We start from the raw sequence: 24,568 nt of genomic DNA, 5'->3' as shown, positions 1-24,568 counted from the left end.
AAAAAAAAAGAATATTACATTCTTCACTGAAAGAAAATATTAACTGAACTTTTCATTAACTGTTTCTATGATAGAGTTGTGAAGAAAGGTACACGAAAAATGTTATTTTGAAAAATATATGCCTGTGTTAAACATTTTGTCTATTAACATTGAAATATTTTATTATATGTATAAGTGAGAAATATGCTTCAATGATTTTGTTCTTCCTTCCTGGCTTTTAAATTTGTATATATGCAAACTTATGAAGATAGTAGTCCATGATTTGATTGTCGCAGGAAATAAGTTCCTACCCCCTTCCTTCTTGACACTGAATATTCAGTTCGTATCTTTACTTAAAAATAATATAACTAAATGGTCTACTCATCAGCATATATCAGTACACACACTTGTCTTTCTAACAATGCTAGGTAGGAATAAATTATTAATTTTCAGCATTTTTACTTACAAGCTGTAATGAGACTTACAGTTGCGAAGAAAAACTATACTCAACTAAACTCTAGACATTTTTTTTTTCATCGACTATGTTTTTGTATGAGGAAAGCTATTTGATATCTTTATATGTGAACTTTGATCATTGTATGTTGTTAATAATGTTTATAAAGGAGTTGTTGCAGTGGTTATGTGAATTTTCTGTTCATTACATCTAAGTAATGGTTTAGTGCACACCACTTAAAAAAAAAAAGTAATTTGTGAGAGAATAAACAAAACTTTTGAAGCAAACTCACTACATTTGAATTACCTACATGGTGCCACTTGTGTATTTCACTTCACCATTATGTTAATGTGCCACAACTTTATGAAGGTTAATTACAGTTGAAGCCAATTAAGATGGTTAATTATACATTTTAAGGAGAATATATATATATAAAAACTAAAGACAGTGGAAATTTTTTCGTGAACTACAAGTCTCCACTGGATCATAGTGGTCCTATTACTCAGAAATTGTTTTCTTACTCAATTCTTTATGTCCTAAGATGTTCAATAATGAGTATAAAATCGCACTCTTCCATTGATTTCATAGCTTGGTAAGTGAACGAAATAGAATACGAAAATGTTAATGAAACTTCTTAACCTATTATTGGAGACATAGAAACAGGCTGTGTTATAATCCATCCCTAATCTCTAGTCCTTCGAACAGTAGATTGAACTGTGAAGCGTGGGAAACCTATGAAATACTATTCAGTGTAAGTCTAGAAATTTTGGAACTACAGAGGTAATTTTCAGAATTATGGTTCTTCAAATTGTATACATATTGCTGCTGCTATTGAAATTTGTATTGTAATTTGCAAAGTGATTGAAGTGTTTGAAAATTATGTTTATTTTTATATTGTTTTCTGACTCAAAAAACATCCACATGTGTTAGAAATGTAAACCGTGTATCATCCACATCTTTCACCAGGTGTCAGCAGAGAAAAGGAGTCAGCAACAAGCACAAGTGGTTCAGGTGTCACCCCACGTGAGTTTATCTGCCTCCCCTGGTACAAAGGTGTTCACAACCACACAAGGTGGCAAACTCACGTTCCATGTGACAGCCAATGCAGGCCTGCCTGCAGGGGTGCCTCAGACTAAAGCTCCAGAAGCCTTGCCCCCACAGACCAAGAAGCCCATACCACCAGGTCGGGGTGTTCCTCCGCCTGTTCCGCCTAACAAGCCTGTGGTACCCCCCAAAAAGGAGGCCGTGTCAGTGGCAGCACGTCGACCCGAGCCGGCTTCTCCTGCTACCGACACCCTCCCGGCAGAAGGCAAGAGTCAGAAGGTGATGTCTGGAGGTGCTCAAGGAGTGAAGTTCGGTATCTCTGTAACTAAGGACAAGATCCCTACACAGGGTGGGGAGCTGGTGGATGGTAGGAGGGACCCTCAGGTGGGTGCTGGGTCCCCGTCTTCACCTGCCTGTGCCTCTTCCACTCATGTAGAAGCAGCCAATAATGCACGCAGTGGGCCTGCTCCTGCATCCGTCCCTACAGGCTTGCATGAGTCACCTCCTGCCACTACAACCGGTCATGGGTTTGAAATGCTCGATCCAGAGCTGGCAGATTTCCAGCAGATATTAATTAGCATGGCTGCAGGTAAAAGGGCTTGATGTTTTTTTAATTGGTTTAAGAGGGTTGGACAGATAAAGATGGCCTTCCCCTACTCTCCCTTCCCAATTCATATAAGAGCACAACTAGAATTACATTCTGGTGTACCTTTTTGGTGTTCAAATCTGTGAAATGTATGGTTTTCAAGATTTGGGAATTACGCCACACAGTTGAAACAATCAGGAGCTACACCAAAATCCAAATCTGAAAGCCTAAAATCACTTATTGGTACATTGCTTTTACAGTACGTCCCATTTAAAATGTCTATCTCGAACACTAATTTTTATTAATTTTCTTTTTTCCGTCAACTGATAAGACACTATAAAATCCTCATGGTGTTCATGTTCAGGAGCCAGAATTAGCCACAACGAGGTGCTTCTCAGTAGCAGTGCTCTTATTAAAGCATTTGTTTTTTTTTTTTTTTTTTAATATATAATTCTTTCACATTCCCTATTTGTGAAGGTCTTATGTTTTTTCTTTCTGTTATGGAGTAGGGGTCTTGAAGGCTTGCTCCATAGTCTGAAGCTTATTGTGCTTACCACTTGTATTTGTCGCCCATCAGTTACACTGTTGTATAAATACAGCATGCCCCACCGTGAACTTAATTCAGCTTATTGTAATGATGATATTAATACGTGAATAAATTATGGCAAAATGAGCCCGAGGTTCAATTCCGAAAATTTCCTAGGAGTTCTGCTTTAGTTGGTTGAGGGAAAGCCTCGGAGAAAAACCCAATCAGATAACGTGTCCCAACCAGGACAGTTAGATGTGGTAACCATTAGTCCACAGCAGTGGACTATCGTCATTGCACCTCAAGAAACTGTGTAACATTTTGGCCAAAAATAAGTTACATGTGCAAAATGATCAGAAAGCTGTTGGGAATCATCTGTTATAATCTGATATGTGAATACTCATTGGTTTCACTTGTATGATGGCCATTCAGAAAGTAAATTACACATGATTGTGGCAGGTCAATGAACTTTTATTGAGTGATCCAGTACATAAAGTGATGTGTAGTCCAGGGTTACAGAACTGAGGAAGAGAAGGGTGGAAACATGGGGAAAGAGTTCGTTCTCCCATCCACAAGGCCGGAGCCTTCAATGTCGTTTGTGTGACATTTGGCAAACACACTGTTCTCTCTTCACTTCTCCCCCTATCGTACAATGACGCGAGAGTTACATGTTCCGGCTTATGACGCGTGCTTCAATTGTAGCACAGTTTTCCATCCCTGATGTAGTCTCTTAACTGTCAATGAGTTCAGTTGCATCACTGCTTAACAGCAGTGTGTCACTTGGTATCGCTGCTTAGAAGCACTTCATAATTGCTCTTGAACAGGCCTAAATCCCTCATGGAATTTAAAAGCATTACAAACATTAAACTATTGCAAGAACAATAACGCTTACTTCATGTTATCAGCATTATATGAATACAGAAACTTAGCTAAGCAAGCTTTATAACAATACAGTACATAAAAACCTTCATAACATCTGGCAAGCATACTCTAATGGTGGAAATTCTTGATTAGGGCTAGAGGGTTAATAATGCCTTTGGACTAGTGCTGCTTTGCTATAATCATGAAATTGCATCAAGCTTGCTAACTTTTATTTTAAATATAACTGTAGAGAAACTGGAAGGGATAATCAACTGAAATATGGTTAGGTTGACTGAAACTATAGTATGTTGCATAAAAATATGATTTGTTGAAATTCATGAGATAGTGTATAAGAATTCCGTTAATGTACCTAATAGAAAAACAGAGAATAATTTTTAATGAATTATCAATATTGAACTCATAAACTTGGAAACGACTTCACAGATTTAACTATGAGGAGCAGAAAAGAACAAAGAGGAAAATACATGTTATTGAGAGGAAAGCTTTGGGTTAATAGATCCATTTCTGCAGAGAGACTTTGATGTGGAGAATATCATATTTGCTGATATCTACATAGTGATCTAAATAAATGAAGAATGATGTAGAAGAAGATATAAAGCTCAAATATTGTAGTTATCTATTTTAGCACATTACAATGTCATGTTTTATTATCAAGATGTTAGGTTATGAAGCAAATTCCAACTTTACATAATGGTTAGAGTTGAGTACTTAACCTCCTACCTTTTCTGTAAATGTGGATCCAGTAAGGAGATAGAAATAATTCCCTTACTTTCGTCTAATTTATTTGCTATGAATACTCTTAATATTTAAACTTTGGTTTTTAAATTTCAATGTCCATTTAATTACTGTAATATGAACTAAAATTTCATATAATACTTGAAATTTTCTTTGCTACACTTAGAATGCCATAAATGTTCTTGCTGACTTTATTACGTAAAAAAATTGTGTTCATCAATTTTTTTAATTATGTGAATTTAAAAGCAACTATTCTCTATCAAATTTGAACATCTTTATTCTGAACTAATTTCAGAGAATAGTTCTCATGGCAACTTGTTTATTTGTATCTTTCCTAGGTAGTTCTTAATACAGATTTTTAAATCCTCTACAGTACACCATTTCTAATGGAGAAAAAGTAAGTAGGTGAATAGGTGGACACTTTTTAAAAATCTTCTGTTTCTTTGTGTAGTAAAGTTGAAAACTAATTAAATATGGATGTTCTGCGAGAATTAAAATAGAACCAGTAAAATTTCACGTTGGTATATTCAGACTCAACTGGAAATAACATCGTCCATGTACTTTATATGAAAGATGTTCACCTCAAATCATAAATTACCAATCAAAGGCTAGATTCTCGCAAAAGACCATTACAGTTCGTGGATTGTTTTGCAACAAGGATTTATTATTATTATTATTATTTACATTACGTGCAATCAAATATTGTTTACTATATAAAGACAGACATACATTAATATTGAATGAAACACAAATGCATGTTATCTTTGAGTCTGTATCTTCTTTTTATATAAAATTAATTAAGCTCACGTTAATAATCTTTTTGCGATGCAAGTGAATGTAATTCCACATTTTACACTATTAAATAATACAGGGGAATTTATAAAATCTTCATACATAGGAACATATTTTACAACTATATTGACCTCCAATTTATACATAATAAGTAATAATTTTTTCCCAAATGATACTTGTATCCGAAGCATTTACTAGAGATAGAATTGGAATTTGCTGTTTTGAGCTATCTTCATCATTCCAAGTATAAATTTTCAAGACATAAATTTGGAATTTGTGGTGATATAATTATGTTGCTGTGAATTTCAGAATATGGATATATAGTGTTGCCATCTGTCCTACCCTCTTTTAATTTTTGGAAGAATAGAAACCTGAAGCCATACAACCTTCGGAAGTGGCCATTTTGTACACTGAAAATAGACTATATGTTTTTGTTTTGCATTGTTTAGCATGCTGTAGGCTTCAGATTTTTATTTTGCTATAATGTTAATGACCGAATTTATCAGTTTTTTTTTTTTTTCTTTTAATGCAGCTTGTACTTTTCACTGTGATTCTGTAGGTTTGCTACCTTCCAACATTACACCAGTGCATGTGTTGCCTTGTTAATTTGCGTTTGTAGAATGCACTTTCATCCCTTGTTGTAATTTGTTTTGCATTAGTATTATGTGATACTAGTCATAATACATAATAAGTTATTTTCTACAAGCAGTTCAGTGAATGTTGTCATAATGAATTTTTATATTGTTCCGTTTGAGGTCACCTGATCTGGAATTACAATTATTACTAGGAAGATAGACATGAGCCAAATATTGTATAAGCTGTAGACTATGATATCATCTGCTCTGCAGAGGCTGTCTGAAGGAAGTAAATGTCTTCCTCTCTGTGCGTGTTTGCTGAGACCTGAGCCAAACATGGTAGTTTGGCAGTAGCTAGTGGCAGAAGGGAGGAAGAGCATATGTTTGACTCGTGTCCAATCTTCCAAGTAATAGAAGGTTTCTAAGTATTTAATCTTGTCAGTTGAGAAATTTATATGAGGTACCATTTTGGATGCATCTGGTGTTAATCTGTGTAGAAATTCCCAAAATAAATTCCCTGTTTATACTTTTTTTAATATGCAGAACCACAATTTCAAGTCACACAGAGTTTGTGTGCACTCGATGTGGGTCTCTGGCATTTCGTCAGCCCACGCGAGTTGTGTGGATATAAAGGGAAAAGTTGAGACGGTGTCAGGTGGAGTTCCCGGGTAGCTCAGTTGGCAGAGCGCTGGTACGTTCAACCAGAGGTCCCGGGATCGATACCCGGCCCCGGAACAATTTTTCCCTTGAAATTATTGAAATTATTTTTTAAATATATTGCTTATGATACATTTCCATGGAATGTTATCCATGTATTGTTATTTCTTTATTTTGCATACTTAAATGCACTTGCAGCAATTTAATGAAGACTGGTGCTTGTGGTTATTTGTTATTGGAACATTTGTATTATGATACACTCAACACGAATGGAGATCAATTCTGTAAGAGACAGACAGTTTAAGTGTGCCTCAAATTTCAGTAGTTCGGTTTGTCCACAATTTGAATCATATTAACCAAGCTTATTGGACATAATTTATAATATTGTCCATGTTGATCTGTTAACAAATATATTAGCAGTTTTGTACAAGAGATTACTTCTATTACAGTAAACGTATTGGCATCATTATTTCCACTTGAAAAACATTAATTCATCCATTCACTACTGCTTGTGCTTTGTGTCAACTAGTAAGACTGCAGAATGTTAACTGCTGTGTTTTTAGTTTTTATGTTTCAGATATGTAGTTCTTAGGATAACATTTGTTGCATGAAAAGAAACATCATTTATGTTTATAATGAAATCTAATATTTTCAATGTTCGTTATAACATGATAGTTCTGTGGAAAAGTGGCCAAGACAACTTTTGATTTTGGTAATTTTTATTTATTAGCAACTTTAAAGAAAATGCCAGATGCATGTAAACGAAGCTGAAGCTGGAGGACTGCAGCCATTGAGAGAGAGTTCGTATACTGTTTGAACATGTATGTTTGATTGACTTAACATAGCATGTGCATGGTTATATTAACAGGTTCAGGATCATTTCACACAGAGAAGACTTTCTGTTCCTACTTATAGTATATAGCTGCAATGAAATGTCAGTGTAAGGAAATTTATTTTGTGCAATCAAATTTGTTTTGAAGACACATCAGATAATGTAAGGAATTTGTAGCGAAGAGAAAAATATTATTTTGGCTCTATTCATATTTCTTCAAAGAGTATTTACTGAAATCATTGACCATCAGTTGATCTTTTTGACAGGATCATTGTTTATTCACTTCGAGCATTAAGACTGTGCAAGGCAAATACATTAAGTGAAGATACATCATAACACAGTGGAACCTCGATTTTCTGTCTCCTGGTTGTCACTTTTTCAGCTTAACCATCTGTTTCGTTTTTTAATATGCAAACGGTATATAAAAACCATAAGTCACCCATGGAAAAACCTTATGTCAACAAACACAGCCGTACAGATGTATTATTCCACTGAAATATTGATCATTATTTGCTCTATTATCACAGCATGCAAGTTAGTACATGCATGCTGTATAGGCTTGTGAATAACATAATACGTTGAAGTTAGGAACCGAGACTAGATGTCGCATAGTATCAATAGATACAGTACTACCATTATTCAAAATCGTATAATTTACGAAGCTATTAGATTATGATTAATGAATTTTTCGTGTTACAAATAATTGTAACTACTGTTGCTTTGAGACACGACATAATTGGTGTCTTGTAATTGGCCATCCAAATGACCAATCCTGTTTGTTAAATTTTTTCTCACACTGCCTTCTAGCGAAATTTTAAATTCGGAAAAATCATGCAGAAACATTTCTTGAAAAATCCTCTGCTAAGGGTAATTTGACACGTTTTATTGAACCTGTACGTGACATTAAAAGAGTTTAGTAACTCTGACATACTGTCTGCGAAAATTGTAAATGTTTTTAAAAATGTCAGAGAGGGATTGGTTATTGTCGGTTATTATAACAAATATTTTAAGGTTGTGTTATTATAAGAAATGGAAAACTTCAAACCTGGCGACAGTTTCTATATAGTCAGGTCAGTCTTGCTCCCAGCTTCTGACAAAGTGGCAGGCAATAAAGTAATAAAATATAATGTTCCGAAAGGCCTGGATATGGTACACAAAACATATAGTAAGTGTTACAAAGAAACCGCACCATAGCCGGCACAGAGGTAGAGGCGAGAATACAAAAATTAATATATCAATAAGCAAACAACGATACAACAACAATGTTGAGTAAATAAATTACATTTAATTTCTTTGATGACATAAAATTCGCGGCATGTAATAAGGAATAAACAAGCACCATCTTACTTAAAATATACACTTTTATTACTTTAATTTTATTAATTTCTTACAATAATAAGTAAAAGTTCACGTCACACCTTTCACCTTGGGGAGGCACACTAGTGTGGCGCGTCACACCAGTTGCGGAACACTGTCCTAAACCATTAGTCAGATGTTTTTCATATACATTATCCGTAAGTCTATTCATCTAGCAATGATGCACAAGAAATATAATAACTTTTAGTAAAGAATTAATCATTTGAAATTTAAATAAGAAAAGAAAAGTACAATCGTGCTGAACTGCAAGAATCATCCCATGATTTTTTTCACGACTTTTTGTGTTATTCAGAATAAACTAATATAAGATGGATTACATAGCATAAGTGGAAAAACGTTTATTTGAGAGAGATTAATTGTTATATACAAAATTTTACTTTTCTTTAAGAAAATATTCCGCTTTGTGTTTTGGAAGTGCAAGGTAATGATGCAGCAAGGAAAGTACGGCAGAAACAGTGTAGAAATGACTCATTGCTCAAGGATATACCATTCCTTGTAAACGTAGGCATATATAATTTGACCGTGGACAGAATGACAAAACTTTGCTCAGTGTAGTGATCATTTTAATTTTTGTCTGTATGATAATTTGAAAGTGCATGTAATTTAATGACACCTATTTTCAATGCTACATCATCATTAAATTCGCTCCAAAATGAAACTGCTTGTAATTGTGTGCTTCAGTTGCTAACATTATTAACAAATTAATGTTCATATATTTGCACGCCAGAAAGTCTTTTAACTTTAAATATGATGACAGCACACGTGTCTGTGGTGATAGCCATTCTTTCATAATTATTTTTCCACTAAAACCAAGGTTTTTCTTCCTGGCTTGTAGGAATGAATGTATTCAAAGCTATTCAATGTAAGAATTTTGAAGATTTACTCATGACTAAAATTATGCTATTTCTGTTTTATCCTTTGTGTGGTGATATTAACACTGTCTTATCTTAATGAAATTTTACATATCTAATTCTTCAGAAATAAAATTTAATAGCAATTACTCAAAATTCAATACTTTTCCAGAAAATGTGAAACAGTTTTCTGGCTGTCTCCCTGAATAAGACATGATATTTAGTCTATTTTAATGAAGAGAAATTGTCAAAGAATTGCTGAAGATCAGAAAGTTGTTTGATGTTAGAAAAAAAATAATTTACTAGGTGACCATGTTGTATGTGGAACGTAAACAGCTCTGCTGCGATCTTATGTTGTTACTCTGTGGGAAAGAGAGTGATAGTCTACGACTAGAATAAGTGAATGATCGTACTGCACAGATGCCATAACAGCAGCATGCTATGTATTAGTACAAGCAACTGCCGCTCCAAAAACAGAATGGTCGGGTAATATGTGACAGTGAAAAATTGTATATAAATTCTGTTAAAGAACTCTCGATTGATTGTGATTAATTGAAGACAGTTTTATCATCCCACTCTAGTGGCAGATTATATCTCCATTCTTATGTGTAAATAATTCACTTTCTGAAAGAGATTTTGCAAGTCTCGCTGCGCTACGTTTAAGAGATTCCCTTTCGGATTACCTTCCAGAAAATTGTATGAGAGGAAGATAACTGCTCATTGCATAATTTGCAGATAGAATCTTCTTCTATAGACATTCATGGTAAGCAGATATTTCCTTATAATCAGTTCTGTCATTAAGCTCATTTGTGGTCCACTAAGCTGAAGAATGTAGTAGGTGATGAAATATTCTCTCATCAAGATTACTGCAGGTTTAGAGTTTCTGGTGTTTTTTTTTACATAGTTATTTTCCTATATGAACTGATGGGAAGAGTTTTGAACAGAAAGTGGAATATACTAGACTGCTGTAAATCTCATGCATATCACGAGAGGTAATAGCAGAGCACTGTGACGTAAGATAATCACTTGCCTGGAGATGCAAGGGTTCGGAACAGCAGCTGTCTTGTTTTAAAGAGAAGATACATAAGCACCAGCTGATCAGTTAAGGCCGAATCTGTAGCACGGCATTTTTGCTTTCAGCAGATAGGCTCACTTATTCCACACACTGTTAGATATCTGTCACAACTATTTGTGGTGGCGAAGTATTACAAAGTGTTTTACTTAGCTAATTTTTCCGAGATGTGAAATTGTCCTCCTTTTTCTTTTTCTATACATTTTTGACACCAGCTTAAATCCTCCATCACTGATTGTAGTTGACATCATGATTAGGGGCTATTTTCTGTCATATATTGTTCTTCAATTCATCTTAGTCGTGTGGTCAGTGCTGTCATTCAACATTGTAACAAACTGCAACCAAATAAATACTCTTCCTTTCATTGTGCCCTTGAAAACATAGTCACAGGGTGTAAGGTTAGATGATCGTGGAGTCTTCACACATTATTGGTAGTCATCCTCTTATTGATTGAAAAAAGTCTACAAAATCAGGATAATATACCTATCAGTGTTTAAACTTAGACATTGTGTTTTTTATGAGACGGATGTTGTAGGGGAGGGGGGGAGGGTGTGCGTTTGCGTGTGCGTGCGGGTGGCAACATGTACAGACCCAGAAGCAAAATTTGGGCCACCTGAATTTTCTAAGTTCCAGTTGTAACATACTGCATATGCTCAGTAATTTTGTTTCTGCGTCTATACATATAACTTCTGTAAGTGCTGCTTAAATTTTCATATATGCTAACAAGATTTTTTTTCACGGTTAAATATCTCGGTATAGTATATTTATTCACTTATAGTCCCTGACAGTTCGTTCTTGTAGTGAAACCTAGCCCCACAGGCAACTAGGCCAAGGTATAATGGGATAGGGTGGCCAGTTCCTTTCTCTCCATTGCATACATTGCCGACTAGCTACATATTACATTAGTCAGACTTAAGATGTATACAAACAATTGTTCTTCCTCTGACACATACCATCAAATGTATAAAAACATTTTTCACTACTGAAACTAATATCCAGCTCTAAAAATAAGCATGAAATTTATACATTTGTAGGTAATGGATTAAAGCAAATGAATTTATAAAATTTCTGGAAGATTAGTATGTATTGATAAATTGCATAAAATATGACATTAAAAGGCTTTGCATCATTTACTTTACAGACTCTTAACTGGTGTTCATACTGTGAAGACATATTATCTTATATCTTTGCTTTGGTTTACTCTATAACTTTAGTGAATAATTGTCTCTGTTTTTGTTATACTGTACTAGTGTTTATTGTTCCATTCCTGCTTTCAGTAAGCTTGTATCTGTAGTATATTTTCCAAAAGCTTATAGCCATTATGAAAGGCAAAGGCAAACTTATAGTTTGCTGGAGCTATCCATGAGGCGAAGGGCATTTTTGAAACTGGCGTGTTTATTGCATTGCTTTATGGTTTGCATATGGCATGCATTACAGTCTTTTGTTGAAAAATGAATGTACTATTAATGATTTATTGATATCAATCAAATTTAGGGTATAAACATAATATTCCAAACATGAATGTTCACGTTTTTCTCTTATACTGTATATATTTGATTTGAAAGATTTATGACAAGATTTGACTGTTATGAAAGTTAACTAATAATGTACTGGCCACCTTTTCCGAATTTCAATATTTCATTGTGTAGAAACTGTTCCCCCCCCCCCTTTATATCAATGATGATGTACAATGTCTCTCTCTTGAGAAATTATGGAGATTTATTAGGGAGCTCATCACAGAACTGTTTGTGATACAACCACTGCATTATTTGCCACAGAGCATAACTGGACAAATTTAAATAACATCCAGATACAGTGTACTGAAATTTAAACAAGTGTACTGAATTGAGCTGAAATATAAGCAACTTGGCAGGCAACAATTACGAATTATTGTTGTTTAGTCAACTGTCCACAGACAGCTTTGAACCTCATAAGTGACACCAATCAGGCAACTAAGCCAGGAGATAACGGGTTAGGGTGGCCAGTTTCTTTCCCAATTACGAATTAGCAAGATAAAATGTTATATAAACGAGGAAAATGATTGCTATTAAAATTGCAGCAAATATGAATGGGGAAATAAATAATCTTTCGAAAGTGGAGAAAGTGACTTTCAAATAATGACCACTTTTGCCAAATCAGAAAGTCTGAATGATATAAATGATTTTTCAAATTTGGTACATACTTCTTCATTTTTGTAGTATAGTTTGAAATTAATATTATAAACATGTTCACGTTTTAGATCATTCATACTTCAGAAATAGGCTTAAATATAATGTGTATTTACTTTCTATCAACTCTGTTAGTACTGTGCCATTGAAAATTGACAATATTTGGAACATTTTTTTTTTTAATACAGAGTGATTCATGACTAACATGCATAATTTAAGGATGTGAGCCTTTAGGTTATTCTGGTAAAATATATCCTATAAATATGAATCCCCTTCTCAACTATTGGAGAGCTATCAATTTCTTTTATTTCTGAGAATACACTCCTGTAAACACCACTTCCACTCAAGTGGTAAGCAAGCAACAGACCAACCTTACAAGTTATGTTTAAGGCTTTGATAAGTGCGCACAGTCTTACGAGTTTGTGAAATTCCATTAACAGGCTATACACATTTTCTAATTCAGAACGCATGGAATTCTAGAAGAAAAAAAAAATGCTGCAAATAGTGGGACCAAACACACATTTTGAAGCCATAATGAATATAACTTAATACAGTATGGATTAGTGTAATTTGACATTTAATGCTTGTATTCAATACAATAATTTTGTGTACTGAATTTTCAATGCATTACATTTCAATAATTTTTTATTTTCGTATACTCTACACATGCCAGTTAGTTAGTTTGTTAATTGTCATCTTAATAACATACTGTAAGGAATATCAACTGAATTGCTGAATCACCCTTGTCCAATCATTTTGACAACAGGTACTTTGTAGAACTCGTAAATGTGACCTTATCTGAACTATTAGTATGCACTTCATTCATGAGTGATAATTTCACGTTAGGTGTTGCTTGTAACATTTGAAACCCCCAAATATTGCTGGATATAACTCAGACGAATAATTAACTTACCATAGTCTTAATAATGTCCTAATTTTTGTTTTGTACTCTATTATAATTGAGTCTTGTAAATTTAAATGATTTAGACTCTATTTTTATCTGTATACAGACAAAGCTTGTTTTGCATTTTAAAATTGGAACCATGTTTATTGGTTCTGTTTTACCTCGGCAACTTGAGTAATCTCCCAATTTATGCATGTTGGACGTAACTCATCCTGTATATGCAGACACTGAGTTGTGATAAGCCATGTTAACTTTTTTTTTTCCAAGTTTTAATATACATCTTATTGTGTCTCATAGTATGCACCAGTTGTAGCTTGGCATGCATCTGGGCATTATTGATCCAAAGAGAATTACTTGGTGCAGGAAATCAAGTACTGTAAACTACAGGTGGAAGCTTTCCTTCATTATTGGTGGAAGCATTGTAAATGTACACTTTTTTTTTGAGTTGGATCTTTTGAAAGTCAGTTTCCTTCAAGTCATTCATTGTGAAATCTGGGATTTTGTATCTCGAAGCCAAATCGGAATAATTGAACGCCATTATTAAACATTTCGCTTTTTGTCCTTCAATCCTGTCAATCAGTGAAAGACAAATATTTCATCATCTCCATATAAATGTTTAATAATGCACACATTGAGTATGGTATGAGAAATTTAAGATGGTGATTACTCTGTTTCATATTCTGAAAATTAATACAAATGAAAGACACTTCACCATTTATAAGAAGCTACATTGATGTGACTGAAGTTTCAGATGACTCATATTTGTCAGTGACATCTGTGTTTTATATTAGACTGGCATGCATTACAGGTCCAGACACTCTTGCCGCCTTGGAGTCTGCAGGGATATTAGGAGATTATGTCTCCTTTCTGCTTTCACAGGCCAGTTGCTGAATTTGTATGATATCTGCTTTCATGTTTTCTGGCTTTTTGTTTTTAATGAAGCTTTCTTGTCCCATATATACACATTTTTTACAGTCCTATTCAAATTATATAGTAATTTTTCATTGCCAGGTTGTAATTATGACTTGTAAATGAAACATGAAACAAAACTCTTTTAACTGTGATACCATCATCCTGAGTCCTGAGAGTATAGTATACTGTACCATATTTCATACATATCTATGATATAAGATATATGTGCAGACCCCCGAAGTATAGTGTAATATATCTGCATTTGTGCCCTAACTGTAACCTGCAGAACTTCTTTAGCATTTTTCCTCATATCGATGGCTTTTTTAAGTGTAGAATTATATTGAACTTCAAAAATAAAACTACAAACTCTCAGGAATCAGGAGGTTAAAATGTTCCCTCATGTTCAATATGGTTTGAGATTTTCGGGTTTTTGCACTTTAACATAGATGAACAAATATTTACGTTTCAGAGCTACGTGTTAGCACCAGGGAAGACAAATTAATTTGTTTGTTACCGAGATCTATTATCCAGATCTCTATGACAATTGCAATGTGTAATTAATATGCACAGTACAGTGGCAAGGAGGGGAGAGGCTATGGCTATAATCCTCGTAAGGATTGAAAGTAATGAAGTGGTATGATTTCTGATTGATAACCTTGCAAGCTTCTCTTCTTGCACTGTCCCATATATACAGGGTGGAAGTGAAATAGCCTTGTAGATTTTCAGAGCAAATAGCTATGTTGTATGTAACAAAAAACTATCATATCATATTGGTGGAAAGTTCATAGATTTTTCAGAGAAAATGTTCTTTCCCAAATGTTTAACAATTTCTTATTCAGTAACTCTTGCGAGTAGAATCGTGATTTTTATCTACATCAATAGGAAATCTATTAAAGAATAATTCATCCCTCGGTATATTTCAATAGCGTGCATGGCTTTCGTGTAAATTTAATTTTAAAACCCCCTAAATTCAAGGCATTGCACGAAGCAAGCTTGTGACAACATCTTGGAAGACAGCAACTTACGTACGGAGACTCGAGTTCATTGACCTCTTACATCTATCTCGAGTAGAGCGTATTAGCGACGATGTTGCTGGATTGCTGAAACTTGAAACTTAATTTTCTAATTAACTGTGCATTTAATCACAAAACGTACACTAGTTGCCTGGAATCTGAAAGCATAGTGGCCATTAGATTTGTCTGTAAAACAGTGTGTGCACATGCACCAGCATTTACTACAGTACTGCTTCTATCCACCGTGTGATGTCACTCATGCTTGCAGATCCCAGGCGGGAATTGTAATATAGGTTTTCTATTCATTTATGTGTATCTATCATCCCTTTCGTTGGCCTGGGAGTGCAGTTGGTATAGTGCCGGCCTTCTGTTCTCGTGGTTGCTGGTTCGATCCCGGCCCAGTTGCAAGTGTCGTTAAATAAACCATAACTTTTTTCACCCCTTTCCATCTGCAAGATTATTTAACTTTCACCGTGTGTGTGTGTGTGTGTGTGTGTGTGTGTGTGTGTGTGTGTGTGTGTGTGTGTGTGTGTGTGTGTGTGTGTGTGTGTGTGTGTGTGTGTGTGTGTGTGTGTGTGTGTGTGTGTGTGTGTGTGTGTGTGTGTGTGTGTGTGTGTGTGTGTGTGTGTGTGTGTGTGTGTGTGTGTGTGTGTGTGTGTGTGTGTGTGTGTGTGTGTGTGTGTGTGTGTGTGTGTGTGTGTGTGTGTGTGTGTGTGTGTGTGTGTGTGTGTGTGTGTGTGTGTGTGTGTGTGTGTGTGTGTGTGTGTGTGTGTGTGTGTGTGTGTGTGTGTGTGTGTGTGTGTGTGTGTGTGTGTGTGTGTGTGTGTGTGTGTGTGTGTGTGTGTGTGTGTGTGTGTGTGTGTGTGTGTGTGTGTGTGTGTGTGTGTGTGTGTGTGTGTGTGTGTGTGTGTGTGTGTGTGTGTGTGTGTGTGTGTGTGTGTGTGTGCGTGCGTGCGTGCGTGCGTGCGTGCGTGCGTGCGTGCGTGCGTGCGTGCGTGCGTGCGTGCGTGCGTGCGTGCGTGCGTGCGTGCGTGCGTGCGTGCGTGCGTGCGTGCGTGCGTGCGTGCGTGCGTGCGTGCGTGCGTGCGTGCGTGCGTGCGTGCGTGCGTGCGTGCGTGCGTGCGTGCGTGCGTGCGTGCGTGCGTGCGTGCGTGCGTGCGTGCGTGCGTGCGTGCGTGCGTGCGTGCGTGCGTGCGTGCGTGCGTGCGTGCGTGCGTGCGTGCGTGCGTGCGTGCGTGCGTGCGTGCGTGCGTGCGTGCGTGCGTGCGTGCGTGCGTGCGTGCGTGCGTGCGTGCGTGCGTGCGTGCGTGCGTGCGTGCGTGCGTGCGTGCGTGCGTGCGTGCGTGCGTGCGTGCGTGCGTGCGTGCGTGCGTGCGTGCGTGCGTGCGTGCGTGCGCGCGCGCGCGCGCGCGCGCGCGTGTGTGTGTGCGTGTGCGCGCGCGCGCGTTTTTTTTTTTTAACGAGGTCAAGAAAGTAAATCAGAAACAGTAATATTATGCGTAAATATCATGATAAAGCAATTGAATTGCTACAGAATGCGTAAAATGTAAAATGAGAGTATGTATCTTTGTGACACTTGTTTTTCTGTCTTCCGTGGTAATGGAGCTGATATGTGGATCTGAAACATTGTATAATTTTTAATCTGTGATACAGTCCAAAGCCTCAAATTGTCTCACCATAAATGTGTATAATTTATGGACAAGAAGTCCTTCCTGGCTCTCAAAACACTAGTGCAATAAAAAGTTTATGTTGCGTCTTAGATTATGAACCAATTATGTGTTTATATATATTTTCGCGTTTTACTCAGGGAGTTATTTTATATTCCTGTCTCTAACATATGTTTTCCTTTTTTGTAATTGTGTTATGCCTACAGTGACAAAATTTTACTACTTAAGCAGCTACATGGAATTAAATGTATGCTTCTTACAGACACCAGAGTTGATATGGCACACGTATGGTCACTAATCTAAAATCTTTTGGTTCCTCACATTGCAGTAACTATTTGGGATTCGTGTTTGTATTTTTAACCAACTTTTTTTGTATGTTTGCTGCTAATAAGTGGTAATTTATTACAGCTTATGTCTTGTTGCTAAGATGTGTGAAGCTCTATTACTGTAATTGGTGCTTATGAACAAATAAAAATTAACCCTGCTCCTTGCTTTGTATATTTTTGCCCGAATTCTTATTTTTTATTTAGAATTCAGATAAACATAGTAAGTTTTAAACAATATTGCAGCTACTAATGATCATGTCACTTTATTTCAGGTACCACTAACATAGCTGCACCAATACCTCAGATACTTCCTGCTCAAGCTGCCAATATTGTAGAAACTGACATGACAATATATTGTAATTTAAGCAAGATCGATATAGCACAATCTCAATCCACAGAGTGAGTACAAATTTCCTATATTGGTAAAATGAGCGTCTTGTTTGCCCATATATCATTAATAGTAATTTCTGCTGCAGGTCAGATTCTCCTCTTCATTGAAGTGATAGTAATCCAATTCCCATAGTAAGTGGTTCAGACCAGAATGGATCTTGGCTTTCGTACACCACAAAAAATGTATAACTCGATTTGTGATTTGTGGACAACTCATAATTCATGTTCAAGGTGATTTTAGTTCATGTGTATGAATACAAGCTATACTTTTTTTTTTTTTTCAGTAAGTGACTTCATTATACACAGTAGCCAATGATTAAGAGAGGACTGTAATAAATTGGTATTGTTAAAATAAACGAGTTAACTCTGAGAGAATTTTAAATGTAAAATTTAATTTGTGTTAAATTTGGCATCACAGATGATGAGTGGATATATATTATCTCATTCCAGTAACTTCAACCTTAGTAAGAAAATTTCTGGCACCAATTTTTAACAATTCAACCCTGGACTAATTTCAAATGGTGAAAGAAAAGTCTCTACTTCAACCAGTATGAACCTCGTTTTTCATTCTTTATATTAACCATTAAACGTGAAAATTTATTAATTTTTGTAATGTAAGTTAATTTGACAGTTCTAAAAATGTTCTGGGTAAAATATATGTTTTTACCATTTTTTTTTTTTTAAATTCGAGAGTTTTTTCTCATTAACAGCTATTCTTTCTTACAGTTATTCTTTCTTCCTATATTTTCCTATAAGTTGAAAGTGTATAACCTTTCATTTAATGAGGATGGGTTACTTCGTTCCTGCAAACAAATTTCAAACGACTATATGTTTGAAAGCAGCAGTGTAAATTCATAGAAAGAACAAAGTTAATTAAAAGAAAAATTAGAGGTCTATTGTCAGGCAACATTACAATACTTAACTTATTGTCAAATAGATTCGATATTGTTCAGAAACTTGATGAATAGTTCCAGCGTGATTTTCTGTGCATAATAAGATGTAATGCTAACCTTCAAAGTATTTGTTTACTTCATCTGATAATCTCATATGTTACGTATGTATGTTTATTATTAAGGTGACATGAAGAATGTACTGTTAGTACTCCTTTCTGCTGGTGGTTTTGTAGAGTAAAAAATGTAGATGAAGGAAATCAATTTATGATAAAAGTTCAAAATTAAGGCATGTTGTACTGTGCTTAATTCAATATTCTATTACATTCTAATATATACCCACTCTAACTAAATTACACTACTTTCCAAACTGAACATTGGCTATTTTAGTATTATTTTTTAATATAATAGTATCAGAGTTAGTATTTAATTGAAATTCATTAATGTGTAGGATTCTATTTCAGATATGATGCACCATGTAGGAAGATACAAATGTAGTATTCAGCATTTTTTGTGGTAACTGGCACATCACTTTACAGACAAGTTAAAAATATATCGAGTACCTGCATCTGGAGACTAAAATGCATATATTTGTTGAACAGATGAAGTTGAAACAATCTGACTAAAACAAATTACCTGCAGTAGATTTTGTCTTCAGAAAAATTATCAGAATTTCAAAAAGTGCATCTATAAATTTGATGTAAGAATGTCTATCATATCCCAAATAGTTTGTTTTTGAAGGCATGGCAAGAGCCTTGTTCTCCCCTTATCTCTTGGATGAGGAGCTTGGTCAGCATTAGTAGCTATGGAAAGTTTAGCAGTACATAGTAAAGAGTCTGGATGCTGACAAGCATTCCTTGTTTCCTGTAAAGTAGATAACACAATAGAGGAATGAGCAGATTCGCAATAATCTGAACAGAAGTCGTGACAATGACTGTAGAATGGATATGCAGACAAAATAGACAAAGGAACATACAGTTTGCTGCCTGATGGAAAGGAAGAGGGAGAATGAAGACGCAAGGCAAAACAGGCCTTGCATTATCGGCTAGAAATTGGTAAGCAGAGATTGATTTCCTTTTAGAAGAGGTCTATACAGTAAAACCACTTTTTAACTATCTCTAGGGTACTAATTATTTTTCCTTAATTGCAGGTTTTTTTGAAAGGTGTTTTTGCTCAATATAAGTGAGGAAATGCTGTGAATAGAAATCCTTAGGCCATGAAACTACATTGCATTTGAATATTCTTAACACCCATTAAATTTTCTATTAGCAAACACACATTAACATAAAACTTTCGCAAACACACTGTAAGTGCCTGTTAATGTAATTAAATTTTTAATTTTCATATGTATATATAACTTTTGTCCCGCGCCGTGGTGTCGTGGTCTAAGGCATCCTGCCTAGGACTCGCGTTACGGAATGCACGCTGGTTCGAGTCCTCATAGGGGAAGAAATTTTCTCATGAAATTTCGGCCAGTGTATGGGACCGGTGCCCACCCAGCATCGTGATGCACTTGGGGAGCTACAATAGGTAGCGAAATCCGGTTGCGAAAGCCAGCTATAACGGCTGGGGGGATCATCGTGCTAACCACACGATACCTCCATTCTTGTTGGATGATCGTCCACCTCTGCTTCGCATGTGGGCGTGAGGCCAGCAGCCGGCTGGTCGGTCTAGGCCCTTCACGGGCTGTAGTGCTACGGATTATTATATATAACTTTACTTTCAATTGAGGTACTATCCATCACAGTTTACTGCTCCCAGTACCATACTGATGTCTTCGTAATTCAGTGACTGCTTTGACCATTACTTAGTACAGAAATCATGATAAACGTTTGGAATATGTCTGGAAAATCGCAAAAATGGTTTGTGTATTCACAAGTCCATTCAGATGCATTTCTTAAAAGTGAGAATTTCTTAAAGTGGAGTTTCTTAAAAGTGTGAATCAGTTACATTGTTTTTATGATAGTTCTGCTAGGACTTTTGAAATTTTTCCTTAAAATAAAAATGATAAAACGAGGTTTCACTATATTGATAAAGAAAAGCTTTCATACATAATAAAGCCTGATGGCAGTTACCAGAGATATGCTGACTTAATTTTGATGATTTGTTTTTCAATCCCATAGGTCACGAATTTGACGCAGGTGGCTTTTGGTCTTAATCTTCTCCACTATCAAACACCTTGATGTTCTTGTTTCTCCTCCTTCTCTGTCTCTTATTTTTCTACACCACCTAAATCTTGACTGCCACTATCACCATGACTACTACACTAAATAACAGCTACAGTTTATTTTTTTTTAAATTAGCATAACATCGATAAATTAATTAAATCAGTTTTGTCATAGTCAGGCTTAAGAAGTATCACAACAAACTCGAGTTCATATTTGCTTCGTAAATACAGGAACACATCATAGGTCATTAATGTAATATAATTACTAATTTCTGCCAAGTTCATTACAGGTAGGGCTAAATCATATCAATTTTTACTGTTAAAGACTGTTTTTCATCATCTCGAACAGGTAAATTTTTCTATTTTGTGAGTCATATCTATGATTTAAATATGGGAATTCAACTTTTATTCATATACTTACGAAAAGTGAAAATGCAGGTAGTAAAATTAAAGTTTTCTCAGGTCAGGCAGATGAAAATATTCCAATCTCTCAAATGTATTTTATTGAAATAGTTTTTCTTGTACAATGGGTTATGACTGTATCTTCGTAATAGTTACGCCTCTGTTGTTGTTGTTGTTGTTGTTGTACGCCTCTGTTGTTGTTACTACTACTACCGTTGCTGTATAGCAGAGTTAATAGGGTTGCCATTTGTACCTATGGAAGATCTTCTTGAAACCTTTGATTACCTATACAAGGAGACTTTTGACGAAGTAAGATTATTACTTTGTAAGATACTGTGTATGTGTGTATACATATATATGAATGCAATTAAATTTCAATTACTCATTGTTCATCTTCATTTGCTTCATTGAGTTGTGGATTTGTATGTAATTTCAAGCAGTAAGAGACAGCTCGAAGACACTCTTTAATTTCGCCATTTTATTTGTACTGATTATAACTGAAAACTGTTCAACACATTGCGGGTTTATTAAATATGTTTATGCTCGACCATGCCGAAATGTAGTAATTATACACCTGGTAGCAGTACTTTAATGCATGTCATTAAAGTACACCTATTCATTAAAGTTCAGGTTTTCTATTATTCTCAGATATGCAATCGAAAGATAATGAGGGAAACGTCACAGAGGCTGGAAATCCAATACTGTCGCAGAAGGTTATGTTCTGTTACTATAATAATTAGCGTTAATTGTAAATAATATTCAAATAAATTCAATTTGTCATCTCGTTTTTCAATTCTAAATCAATTTCCAGGTTATACATTCTCTGCATTACATCAAGGTCAATGACATTATTGTTCCTCGGAAAAAATAAATACTTTCGCATCTGCGCACATCTCACAATTCACGAGCTATGAACAAGGTCACTTCCGATCTTCTGTCAAATACAAATAAAATGAATACCGGTACTTCTGAATAATTTCAAGTTAGAAATATGGTCGAGCATAAAAAGTCGTATGAAACTTGCCTATAATGGTAATTAAGACGCTCGTATGAAAATTATGAAACTCGCTTGCGCTCGTTTCATAAACAAACATACTTGCGTCTTAATTACTATCATTATAGGCTCGTTGCATAATGTACTATTTATACGCTGAATATTTATATCTTACATGTCCCTCACCATTATTTGTGACATTTCTTGCTGAAGGTCTTTCTACATATATGAAAACTGCCATATATTTGCATGGTGTGTTGCAACTATCTTCCAATTTGGAATGGAATCTCTGTACTACATTATTGGTTTTTGCTGATAATTTAGTACTAGTTCATGTGCATTCCCATTATGGAAGGAAACATTTTCGGAATTTTACGTCTTCGACCACATGCTGGCTTGCTACCATGTACGTGGTAAACTCAACTGCATCATCTATGTCTTGTATAGGTAATCAAAGGTTTCAAGAGGATTTTCTATAGATACAAATGGCAACCCTATTAACTCTACAAAGAATTATTCCTAGCATTGGGTTCATAGGTGGAGAGAACCATTTCCTTGGAGGGAGCTAAGTAAAACCATTTAATCCCCATATAACGGGGTTATGGGGACATCATTTACCTCTTCCCCCCATTATAGCTTGACCGTGGTACAATATATCGGAATATGATCTTTTAATAAAGGTATTTTCGGGTGGCATGTTTCTTACAGTGTTACATCCATATCCGCGATGTTTCGGATTGAGTTGTATAGGTCTTGAACTGTAGGTTTACTACAAATTATAATAGGCATAATTTAAAATAATTTCCCTCTTTTTCTCATACAGAAACACATGCATGCATCAATAAAACTATGTAAAGTGCTAACAGAAACTTTTTTATATGAAGCTTACCTTCCTGAAGATATCATATGTAATGTAAACTCTAATTATTTTATTATAATCTCGTCTTTAAGTGTGCACATTATACCAGGATCACTTTTATTTTTTCTGCATTATTGTGCAGTGTTATTCATACATATCCAAGTGACGGCCTGAACACCTGCAGACTTCTAACACTTGAGTACAGGCTGTTACAAAAGAAACATTACAGTGCTTCCATTCCTCAAATGAGGTATAGAAATTCTTATACATTCAGAAATTTAAAATAAATATTATAGTCCAGACACGTGATGCTTGGTCTTGCATTGCATGTTGATCAGACTTCACAATGCTAGTATTTTCTCGTGTGATTTCTGATCAGGAGTGATACTGATAACTGTATCCTTCATTTATGACTAATGTTTTGTTCTTTTTAGACATTACAACCTTTGGAGTCACTTGTACTGTGCACAAGAATTATAAATATGACTTGAGAAGTGATTAGTGAATGTTAGTAATGTAACCACACATATCCATAGTTACAATAATAATAATAATAATAATGTATCCTATTATTTTTACTTCATTGTCCTCAAGATTTATTTGGCAGAGACATAGTTTGTTGTATGTAGATAGACTATAAACTAATAGTCGATGGATGAGTTGACATTTATTGTAAGAACAGACATTTACATTGGACAAAAAACGAAGCAGGACGAACATGAAATGGACCAACATACATGAATATTTGAGCATTCGACAAAACTTCTTGGACGAAAGTTCTGTTGGGCATATGTGTATGGACGAACATACCTGAAACCTAAAATAATTATATAAATACCCAGAATCTTATTCAATTCACGTTACAGTTCAAATTGTCTGTAATTTTATAGATTGTCCAATAAGATGTTGGTAATTTAATTGATAACAAAGTAATTAATATCCCATATTTGGTCAGTTCTGTAAAATATAGTATGGATAAAGTATCTTTGAGGTGTGTATTCCCTGAGCTCGTCATTTCATGGATTCTTCATTATTATAACATCGATCACTCATTTAAGTTTTAGTAGTTGAAGGATGTCATTAAACAAAAAAATTAATACAATGATTTTTACTGATTTGCAGAGTCTGTCATCAGTAAAGTCCTGTTACAACTTGGGAGTGAAGGAAGGACTAGAATAATGCTTTATTCTTCAAGACTATGGCTTCCTGGAAAGTTGGCTTGGTGTTCAGACATAGCAGGTACTCAAATTCTTCTGAGAATTTTGCACTATGAAACTAACTATAGTGTTAAAAGAAGGTATCTTTTATCTAGTGAGTTCATCATTCATAATGTATTCATGCAGTGAGTCATTTTTCAGGTAATAAGAATGTTAGATATTTAGATTTTCATGTCTTTTGTTAGTTAACGTCAAGAACATGGAGATGAAGGAGTAGGCAAAATAAAGGAATCACGTTTAAAATAGGAAAATTATTTTTTAATATGGTTTTGCGTCACCATTTATTTTAAGAAGAGA

General features: G+C 35.2%; 1 protein-coding gene across 9 annotated transcripts in view; it reads left to right on the top strand.

Moving 5' to 3' along the window:
* The window catches only part of LOC138707508 (CTTNBP2 N-terminal-like protein), a 100,653-nt gene that overhangs the window by 56,376 nt on the left and 19,709 nt on the right, over positions 1-24,568 (top strand). For 3 of the 9 annotated variants that reach the window (XM_069837022.1, XM_069837020.1, XM_069837024.1), the window contains 4 exons: positions 1,400-2,066; positions 17,625-17,751; positions 19,097-19,687; positions 24,177-24,293. In XM_069837022.1, the coding sequence (XP_069693123.1) occupies positions 1,400-2,066; positions 17,625-17,751; positions 19,097-19,130 (828 nt within the window). In that variant the 3' untranslated portion in view covers positions 19,131-19,687; positions 24,177-24,293. Of the gene's footprint in view, positions 1-1,399; positions 2,067-14,242; positions 14,314-17,624; positions 17,752-17,828; positions 17,974-19,096; positions 19,688-24,176; positions 24,294-24,568 lie in introns of those variants that run through there. The other 6 variants (XM_069837025.1, XM_069837021.1, XM_069837029.1 and 3 more) reach the window with 6 other exon arrangements.

The sequence above is a fragment of the Periplaneta americana genome, chromosome 10, assembly GCF_040183065.1.
Source record: "Periplaneta americana isolate PAMFEO1 chromosome 10, P.americana_PAMFEO1_priV1, whole genome shotgun sequence".
Lineage (NCBI taxonomy): Eukaryota > Metazoa > Arthropoda > Insecta > Blattodea > Blattidae > Periplaneta > Periplaneta americana.
The sequence above is the reverse complement of the archived record's forward strand: the minus strand, read 5'-3'. Positions and strand labels throughout refer to the sequence as shown.